Raw genomic sequence first — 11,252 nt, forward strand, 5'->3', positions numbered from 1 at the left:
TGTCAAAACATCTTGTCCTCAGGCTGTGGGTGCTGTACTGGAGCTCTCTGGTTTCTGTAAATGTATATTTGGATGAAATAATGCCACCACGTGGGGGGTGAGGAGCATTAAATTGTTCATTAAAACACAGGTAAGTGCTACATAGCTAGATTAAACAAACTGCCACACGTAAATCTTACATTTTGTTGACTTGGACTTTCAGAAAAAAAGTTCCTATAGTATTCATTTATCTCATAAATGCTGTGTCATAACAGTAAAGCTGAGTGAGTATTTTTCCAGGTCAGGTAAACCCGTAGGAAAGGGTTAGGAGATGTATGCTCACATGTTGGTGCCATACTCTACGCCCCTCTGACAGTTATAAATACATAGTGAGTAGTGCATTCAATAGCACAGTAACTATCTGGCATTTTTAAACTCAAAGATATTCAAAGGAGGGCTGGAGAATAAAGAACTGCTGAACTGTTTTGCCCACCAAGTCTGGCATGACAACTATGGATTGCCAAGTACTTTTGAAGGACTTCTTCGTGTGTGTACATCACTATCATATACTTTTATCTCTTATATTGTCACTTGATTTTCTGATCTTCCTATTTAGCTTCTTCCGTGAAGCACTTTGAAATGTGACTCAATAAAATGTTTCAAATAAATTATTTTATTAGAAAACAATAATATACATCTAAAAACCTCACAACATCAAAATGCTGTTTGAAGCTTCAGATTTGGTTTTAAGCTTCAACTTACAGTTGTGGTCAAAAGTTTACATGCACTTGTAAAGAACATAATATCAAGGCTCTCTTGAGTTTCCTGTTATTTCTACAACTCTGATTTTCCTCTGATAGAGTGATTGGAACAGATACTTCTTTATCACAAAAAACATTCATGAAGTTTGGTTCTCTTATGACTTTATTATGGGTTAACAGAAAAAAGTGATCACATCTGCTGGGTCAAAAATATACATACAGCAGTGCTAATGTTTGGTTACATGTCCCTTAGCCATTTTCACTTCAATTAGGTGCTTTTGGTAGCCATCCACAAGCTTCTGGTTGAATCTTTGACCACTCCTCTTGACAGAATTGGTGCAGTTCAGTTAAATTTGATGGCTTTCTGACATGGACTTGTTTCTTCAGCATTGTCCCCATGTTTTTAATGAGCTTTAAGTCAGGACTTTGGGAAGGCCATTCTAAAACCCTTATTCTAGCCTGATTTAGCCATTCCTTTACCACTTCTGATGTGTGTTTGGGGTCACTGTCCTGTTGGAACACCCAACTGCGCCCAAGACCCAACCGTCGGGCTGATGATTTTAGGTTATGTTGAAGAATTTGAAGGTAATCCTCCTTCTTCATTATCCCATTTACTCTCTGTAAAGCACCAGTTCCATTGGCAGCAAAACAGCCCCACAGGATCAAACTACCACCACCATGCTTGATTGTAGGCATGGTGTTCTTGGGGTTAAAGGCCTCACCTTTTCTCCTCCAAACATATTGCTGGGCATTGTGGCCAAAAAGCTAGATTTTTGTTTCGTCTGACCATAGAACTTTCCTCCAGAAGGTCTTATCTTTGTCCATGTGATCAGCAGCAAACTTCAGTCGAGCCTTAAGGTGCTGCTTTTGGAGCAAGGGCTTCCTTCTTGCACGGCAGCCTCTCAGTCCATGGAGATGCAAAACACGTTTGACTGTGGACAATGACACCTGTGTTCCAGCAGCTTCTAATTCTTGGCAGATATGCTTTTTGGTGATTCTCGGTTGACTCTTCACCCTCCAGACCATTTTTCCCTCAGCAGCAGATGACAGCTTGCGTTTTTTTTCTGATCGTGGCAGTGACAAAACAGTGCCATGCACTTTATACTTACAAACAATTGTTTGCACTGTTGCTTTTGGGACCTGCAGCTGCTTTGAAATGGCCCCAAGTGACTTTCCTGACTTGTTCAAGTCAATAATTTGGTCCATGCTGAGCTCCTTTGACTGTCCCCATTGTAGCGTTTGTATCCAATGAGCCCTATTTAACTGGCCTCAGAGAAGTCACCAGCTGTAGTCACTCATAATCACTCACAAGAAGTTAAGAGGCTATGCTATGAAGCTCATTTCACTGACAACTTTCTAAGTCACCAAAATTGCTAATTCATGTTGCTGTATGTATATTTTTGACCCAGCAGATGTGATCACTTTTTTCTGTTAACCCATAATAAAGTCATAAAAGAACCAAACTTCATGAATGTTTTTCGTGACAAAAGAGTATCTGTTCCAATCACTCTGTCAGAGGAAAATCAGAGTTGTAGAAATAACGGGAAACTGTAGATTTAGATCACAAAGACAGAAAGGTGTGTGTGTGTGTGTGTGTGTCTTTGTTTTACCATGGTAGGAAATGAGCTCCTTATTTTGATGGCAGAGGATGAACATATCATCTTCCAAAGTGATAAAGTTTAGATACTGATCAAACACCTGAAACACAAACAGATATCAGCCTGATTAATTAGTGCTGGACACAATAATGTTACACCTGCTCGGTGAATCTATTACAAAACCTGTGTTACTGAGCTGATATAAATTATCCCGCAAGGTTGCAAAGAGAAGGAAGCAAAAATAATGACCACAATCTAGCAATAATAATAATAATAATGATAGTAATAAAAGCAAAAGTAAAAAAATCAAATAAACCTTTTAATATTTACATTTGTCAAATGTTGCTAATTTTTTTTGTTATTTAATAAATTGTCATTGCCTTATTGAAATATTTTTGCATTTTAAACATTTATTTAGTTGTCACTGCACCAAAAAGGAGTGCTTCATAAACACAGAAAGAACGTAACCTTGGTGACTTGGGTAACAGCGTTAGCAGCCAATGCGGCACTGGCAATGTCCTCCAATTTACTTCTACTGATGGCAGAGATGAAGTTCAGATAGTATGACTCATACAGCTGGTTCCTCAAGTCCTACACACACACACACACACACACACACACACACACACACACACACACACACACACACACACACACACACACACACACACACACACACGATGATGAGATTGCGAATATGATGAACACTGCATTTCTAAAAATTAGTGCGTAGTAGGCCAAAATATCTCAGTCTGACAAGTACTGATTATTGGATCGTTAAATAATCAACAAAAATGTTTCCAGAGCTCAAGATCATCCCTAAGTGTCCACACTATATGTGCCACAATTTTAAAAAAATGACATGACACAACAGAACCAAGACATCCTTTAAGAATCGGGATCAATTCATCAAGTTCTGTTTTCCCTCCACACCAAGCAGCAGTACTTGGTTCTTTATTGCAAGCAAGTTCTGTATTAGAGTATTCTGACAACAAAAATCCAGAAAATATTCCAGTGTGGGATGCTGAGTATCATCAGTTGCTAAAAGATGATAAATGATAATAACAATATTTTGCTGCTGCATTTTTAACCTCTAAGAACCTGTCGTCCACATATGTGGACATCACATTTTGGGATATCTAGACCACAATATTAAATTTTGCACAATCAACCCAAATAGCAAAGAGAAATTAAAGATTCATGCAATTAAAGAGTTCAAGAGTTAAAGAGGCATTAGGAGGTTAATGAACTCATCAAATCACAAAAACACAGAAACTTGGGCTTAAATTTAAGAAGGAAAGCCGTGAGCTTTCCTCACAGATGACACAAACACAGAAAAATGATAAATCATTTCTCAATAAAAAGGAAAGGTCAAGCTCCAGAAAGGCGGACGAATAAACGAATAAAGCTGGGATTGTCAATGTTTTTACCAAACTTTAATGACAGATGAAAATTAAACGGGATAACTGAAAAATGATTTGAGCTTTTAGCGTCTTTTAGCTCATGGTTTTGGTCCTGCAACTTCTGAAAGGAACTCTTCTGTAATTCCCAGAGTAGATAAACGCACTCAGGCAAAGAGCTGAGTGCAGCTTAATGAGTTACTGTGTGCGATCACCTGACAAATCCTGTCGATGTTCTCCTCTGTGGGCATGACGAAATAAATAGCAGGAACATCTGGAATAGGATCTCTGTCTGAATGAAGCAGCCTGAACACACACACACACACACACACACACACACACACACACACACACACACACACACACACACACACACACACACACACACACACACACACACACACACACACACACACACACACAAATTTTTTCTCTGTTAAAAACTGCAAAACGAAACAAAAGTAAAATTTGGGAAACAGCTGCCCCATAATCAACTGCTACAATGTTGTGCAAAACTCTTGTTTCTTTATATTTTGCTAGGAAAATGAAACATTTTTAGCAATTATTATTTTCACAGATTCAACTGAAGAAATGTATTAATTCATTCATATTTTGAATCTATTTATGAATTTCTATAATGATTATATAACAGCAAGTTTTTTGTTATACACAACTGATTTCAGAAAAAGTGTGTGAAAGTTTTGGTGCCAAAACCACAGCATATTTAAACCGAGGTAAACAGCTGAGGTGACTCTCCAGTGCCTTCTCTGAGAGGAGCATGTGACCAGCTGGCTTTGTGGTGATTACCGATGATTATGATTATTTTTGATTATGTAATATTTTGTTTTGCTGTTCTCTTAAAACAGCTGTGTGTGTGTGTGTGTGTGTGTGTGTGTGTGTGTGTGTGTGTGTGTGTGTGTGTGTGTGTGTGTGTGTGTGTGTGTGTCCTACAGATGCAGAGTGATGCCCATGTCTCGGAGCTCTTTGACAGACAGCAGTGGGGAGATGATGTCTTGGCCAAACCGGTCATATATTAACACCTGCAGAAAAGGCAGAGATCAAAAGACTTTTTCTGACCCAGGCAGAAATCACAAATACAAAGTCTTACTGATAAACCACACAACACTTATTTATGTGACTGCTTTCACTGTGTGAAAAGTCTGGCATGTGAAAGCAGTGATTGCTAGTGGAATGCAGATCTGAGGGTGAACTACTGATACATACATACACTGATTAACAGCATGAAAGATTGAGTTGGGGATGTGGGCTGGCACTGACATCAGCTGATTTGCCAGCATTGTGGCTTAGGTTGACTACATGGCCTATGTGAACTATAGAATTATTATGTATTTATTTATTAAACTTTGAGTTCACCTTGAAAAGCATGACATTCTTCATTACACAGTAAGCACGTACACTGCCCCTTCAACTCCTCTTAGAAACACAGGATGTGGATTTTAAGAGGCTGAGTTAATCCTAAATAAGATTTAACACACAATGCAGCACACTGCATTTTCTGAAGACATTGAGCATTTATGCACGGCGAGTATGAGTCTCAGTATTTAAGTCATGACTGGATGTTGTTCCTTGACGCCTGTTGAGTTACTGCACTGTCAAAGTGACTTACCTTCCATACTGGCTCAGCTGCAGTGTTCTTCAGAGGAGGTGCATTGAAGTTCAACATTCGCTTCAAAGCGACTGCAGAAATGCAACACAGAAACTTTTATGTTAGGGCACACACAACCAGATCAGTATCCACATGGCTAATAAATACTGCTCCATTAATACTAGCTTAACTGAGAAGTAGTTGTTTCTGTAATCAAAATGTTGTTTTAGACATCTCAACAAATACTCTTCTGAAATATGTCAAGGGTTTAACATGCTTTTTTTTTTTAATAGTGAAACGAGCCTGGGGATATGGCATGCCATATGACAAAATAAAGCCTAAAATCTTTGCATTTTAGGCTTTATTTGTCACATTTGTTTCTTAAAAATATCAATAATGACTATCTGCTATGATAATCATAATTGACTAACTGTTGCACTTTTGACTAAAAACGAAATTCTGTAGGATGTGATTTTAGTGTGTGGAAACATTTCTCTGAGCATTTCATAGAGAAAATATTTATTAACTTGAAACTAGACTACTAATGCAGTCCTCTGGGACTGCAGTAAACAGCTAGCTTTATTTTTTGCCAGCTATCGATTTGATAATCCCACTAATCACTGCAGCTCTAGATCACACATTGATAAATCTCTTTATTCACTGACCAGACTGCCCACAAAAATATTCAATAAATGTACTTCAATAAAAAAAAGTATATGCAAGAATAAGACATCCACATTCTCCTGTCCATCCAATATTTAATATTAATAAATAATATTAAAAAGCAATACAACAATAAACTGATCCAAACAACAAAGCTTACTGAAACCATAAGAGTATAATCACATGATGACGAGAGGATTCATCCAGTGTATATGAAGCTAGAAACTAGAAATAGCTTAAGGCTTTCTTCACAGTTAGCAGGAGGCTAGCTATCCGTAGCTATTTCTACCGTAGTAGAGCTAGCAGCACTGATAGCTGACAGGACGACGGGTTAACTTTGGGTAAATAATTTAACAGTGTGGTTGACAAGTTAACGTGTCTGTAAATATAGGAAAAATGAACGAGTTCCGCTATAAATAGTGAAACAGGAACATTAATGAAGTAGCTCAGCCCCTGTTAGTTTAGCGCGTAGTTTAGTTTGTCAGCTATTTAAGAGGGGGAATGGTATCTCAGTCAGACTTCGGGTTGGTGGACCTCTCCACAGACCGTCAGCGCTGCTGTCTTTCGCCTGATATAATGCTAACGAAGGAAAGAAAACATTTTAACAAACCTGTCTGCTTCTCCCGGACAGACGCCGCCATGTTTGATGTTGTTAGTTACGGAGTGACTGATGACGTGGCACCAGCTCGACGTCAGCTCACACGTCAGAGAAGAGTAGAAAGTGAAGAGGTCTCACTCTGGTGCTGTTTAACAGAGAATACAAGAAAGAACGCAGATCATCAAAGTAAAGTTCCGTTTTCCAGTAGACCAATAATGAAATTTTTAACAGCTGTTTTTCAGAGTTATGTGGTCCTCACAAAACAGCCACTACAGGCACTGATTTAATAGAATATGAGGAATTGATTAGGAGTATGAAATATTTGAAATGAGCTCAGCCTTAATTCAATTCAATTCAATTTTATTTATATAGCGCCAAATCACAACAAAAGTCGCCTCAAGGCGCTTCATAGATACAGAGAAAAACCCAACAATCATATGACCCCCTATGAGCAAGCACTTTGGCGACAGTGGGAAGGAAAAACTCCCTTTTAACAGGAAGAAACCTCCGGCAGAACCAGGCTCAGGGAGGGGCGGGGCCATCTGCTGCGACCGGTTGGGGTGAGAGAAGGAAGACAGGATAAAAGACATGCTGTGGAAGAGAGACAGAGGTTAATAACAGATATGATTCAATGCAGAGAGGTCTATTAACACATAGTGAGTGAGAAAGGTGACTGGAAAGGAAAAACTCAATGCATCATGGGAATCCCCCGGCAGCCTACGTCTATTCCAGCATAACTAAGGGAGGATTCAGGGTCACCTGGTCCAGCCCTAACTATATGCTTTAGCAAAAAGGAAAGTTTGAAGCCTAATCTTGAAAGTAGAGATAGTGTCTGTCTCCTGAATCCAAACTGGAAGCTGGTTCCACAGAAGAGGGGCCTGAAAACTGAAGGCTCTCCCTCCCATTCTACTTTTAAATACTCTAGGAACAACAAGTAGGCCTGCAGAGCGAGAGCGAAGTGCTCTAATAGGGTGATATGGTACTACAAGGTCATTAAGATATGATGGGGCCTGATTATTTAAGACCTTGTATGTGAGGAGCAGGATTTTGAATTCAATTCTGGATTTAACAGGAAGCCAATGAAGGGAAGCCAAAACAGGAGAAATATGCTCTCTCTTTCTAGTCCCTTAAGCATCTATAGTAGCAATATCAATCCATATAGCACTAATAGTGAACATTCTTCTCCAGGGGCAGATCTAGAGAAATTTTCTTAGGCTGGTATGAGGGTGGCATGGAAATCGAATGTGGTAGCAAAATCAAAGGCTTTTACACACATGTAGGTGTTACATTCTGTAATATGCATTATATATCGTCAAAATACATCAAATGCAGTAAGTATACACATGGTTCATATAAATATACTCTATAACTTTCTTATTTTCTTTAGCCCATATAATTAAACATTTCAGTTATATAAAACATGCAAATTTGGATTTTATGTACTGTATAGCCTATATAGTAAATAAGTATGTAGTCCAATAAGTATAAAATCCAGAAAGCTACACAACATAGGGTGGTTCATTTAAAAACACAAGTCTAACTTAATTTCAAGACTCAAGACTCAAGAAGTTTATTGTCATTTCGTATGGTGTTACTCAGCCTGAAATGAAATACTGTTTCTCACCTGCCTCTACAGCCTCTACAAGAATAAATACAGTTTTAAAAAAATAAATACAGTTTAAAAAGAATAAGTTTTAAAAAAAAGCAACAAAAAAGGCATAAATAGCATGAAAGCATGATTTCAAACTCTTTTTTGTATTAAAAATAACCAAATCGTTACATGCTTAAACTTACACAAAATGAGTGAAATCTGCACTGTCATGAACACATTTTTCACCAACAGCTCAAAAACTATTAAAGATGTGAGTGAGTGAATGGAATAACTGCTATATTAAATAGTTTAAAAGTAATGTTTGAAAAGCGCATGCCAACTGAAAGTGTAAAGAAAAATAACCTTAAATAAATACCGCATTCTTAATGGATTTTAATTTAGTACAAGCAATCACTGCCAGTATGATTGTTTGTGTTATTATGTAATCTGTGTGTTAATGTGTTTTATCATCTGTTACAGGTTTCTTATTCATTTTCAGTTATATTAAATACATAAATTAAAAAACACAGTGAAACAATAAAACTGGTGTTTCTGACATTATTCATCTTTGCTGAGGGTCCACATAACCGGACTGGACCACAGTCCATCTCTTATTGTCCACTTTTTCATGCCAATCTTTGTTACAGTCTCCATTTATATTTCCCCCCCTTCCCTGACCAACATAAAATGAAAACCTCATATGAACAATTTAAAAGTCTGCTAAAATATATTCAGACATCATTTCCGAAGACCATTAGTAGTTCAATGTGTGGATCCAAAATATTCCAGTTGTGTTGATAGTCTGGGACAAAAACCCTTGTCCAAGGGTTTCAAGGGTACACTAAACAGTCTTTCAGTGCTCCCCTGTTTTCTTGAAATCTCTTGTCTGAACTCTTCATTCAAACAGTTCAAACTAGATCTTTTGTTGAGAGACAGTTTCCATCCAGTTCCATCACAATTTTTTGTAAAACCTCAAATGTGTACTTAGGCTTTGTGGGGTAGCTCAAGACCAATGAGTAAATGAGGCTAAATAAAATGGCGAATGCATTTGCAATGTTATGTGGTCATGAAGCACTTTAACACCTTCATGATTCTTCCAACATCTTTAAGGTCATCTGTAGGTTCTGCCCCTTCCTTATTAATGGTGAAGATTCCCAGGGTTACCCACATAGTAAGCAGGTCTGGCCCAGATCTGGTATTAAGCCGGCACTGCTGGCTGACTCTTGGCATGATAAGACGTATGTCATCCAGATATAGGCCAGGCCTGGCATAGATAGCACTCTTTATGTGATGGCATGCCATATCTGGACTGATTGTGGTTTGGTCCATCTGGCCCAAACTCATAGAAAACGGGTATGACCCGGATCTGGCACCAAGCTGGCACTTCTGACTGACTGGTGTCATGGCAGGGTGTATGTCAACCAGATGTGGGCCAGGTCTGGCAATGATGGCACTATTTATGTTCCTATTTTCTTTAGAAGACCCAAATGCCATGTTTCAATACTATACTCCTATGGTAGCCAGCGTTTCAAATGCAGGTTTGACAGGTTTGTGAGTGTACACTTTATCCGAAACCTAGTGAGGGTTTACTCATGTTCAACACTGGGTGGCTGTAGCTCAGGAGGTAGAGCAGGGCATCTACTGATCGGAAGGTTAGTGGTTTGACCCCTCTCTCCTCTAGTCAGCGTGTGGAGACTTCAAATGTAGTTAGGAAGCACTCAGTTTAGAAAAAGTGTGTGAATGTGGCATGTTGTATAGAGCACTTTGAGTAATATGTGAGGGTAGAGAAGTGCTATATGAGAATCAGTCCATTCACTGTCTGAACAGAGTTTTGTCATGGTATTTTTGCACTATTATGTATGTTCCAGCACATGTTGTTATTACATGGCTTGATTAAGGACATCTGGGGCCAGAGCTGAAACTGTTCTGGGCCAGCACAGGGCCAGCAGTGTGTCTGCAACTGGCCTTGTGCTGGCCCATGTGTGGGCCACCTCTGGCAAACCAGATCTGGGCCACCAAAGGGCCGTCATTCTTCGCGGTAGGTGGGCCATATGTAAGCATATTGTGTGGGCCAGATCCGGGCCATACCAATTTTTCTTTGTGGGTATCTGCCACATTACCTCCTGGTGGAGATTCATTACATATCAAACTCAGGACCTGGTGTGGGTCTGACCGCCATCACAGTATTTATTTGCAGACTGGTGAAAGAGTATATGAGTTGAAAAGTTTCATGGAGACTGCAGATTTAGTCACCTTTGTTCACTCGTGTCCGGTTTATTTAAGAAGGCCCTGGTCATACAAGTAGATGTAAGAATGATACACAAGTGCCATTTCTTTTCACCTTGTAATGCTTTTAAACCCTTAAAACCGTATTCCAAAACACGATGCTGTGGGCAGCAATCAGCACTTCAATCAAAATAAACACCCTGAATGATTGTATATGAAAGCAGTTAAAAAATACCTGAAATTTCTAAAACTAACAATAATTCAAAAACTAATATTACTAGTCCAAAACTGCCTTAGAATATTACTGTTGTTCATGCTATGGAAGAATGGCTGCCTAACACCAGTTTAAACTTCAAATGACATTAGCAGCATAAGGACCCAGTTTGAATTTACAGACACAAAAATACGATATCATCAGAATGAATCAACAACAGTTTTTTGAACTCTACAAACAGAAACTGCAGTTTGCCCTCAGCATGACAAACATTTGCCTATACACAAACACTTAAACCAAATGAAATTAACACATTTTACACATCTAAACTATAGCTTACATATTTATGAACTGCCTTGATAAACGAGCAAGTCTTAATCTAACTGTGCGCTGCTTCACCCTCCACAGCAAGTGGAAAACCAAATTTGCTATAAGGACGGCACAATTTATTTCATCACAAAATGCACTGCTGTTGTTGGGTTCGTTTTGAGAAAAAGCCAATGTGTTAAGAAGTTGAAGTAAAAAAAAAGAAAAAAAAAAGAAAAAATGCTGCCCTATCACAAAGAGCACCACAACCAGACAGTAAATGCTTTTTATTATGTGTGATAAACAGGAC

At 38.6% G+C, this 11,252-nt stretch overlaps 1 protein-coding gene across 1 annotated transcript in view; it reads right to left on the minus strand.

Moving 5' to 3' along the window:
• Positions 1-6,725, minus strand: part of scfd1 (sec1 family domain containing 1) — a 36,791-nt gene extending 30,066 nt beyond the window's left edge. The window contains exons 1-6 of the mRNA XM_026191977.2: positions 6,618-6,725; positions 5,366-5,436; positions 4,690-4,778; positions 3,954-4,044; positions 2,807-2,929; positions 2,351-2,438 (exon numbers count right to left, since the gene is read on the minus strand). Of these exons, the coding sequence (XP_026047762.1) occupies positions 2,351-2,438; positions 2,807-2,929; positions 3,954-4,044; positions 4,690-4,778; positions 5,366-5,436; positions 6,618-6,648 (493 nt within the window). The 5' untranslated portion in view covers positions 6,649-6,725. The remainder of the gene's footprint in view (positions 1-2,350; positions 2,439-2,806; positions 2,930-3,953; positions 4,045-4,689; positions 4,779-5,365; positions 5,437-6,617) is intronic.
• Positions 6,726-11,252: the final 4,527 nt, after the last annotated feature.

Source organism: Astatotilapia calliptera, chromosome 19 (genome assembly GCF_964374335.1).
Source record: "Astatotilapia calliptera chromosome 19, fAstCal68.1, whole genome shotgun sequence".
In the NCBI taxonomy this organism is placed as follows: Eukaryota; Metazoa; Chordata; class Actinopteri; order Cichliformes; family Cichlidae; genus Astatotilapia; species Astatotilapia calliptera.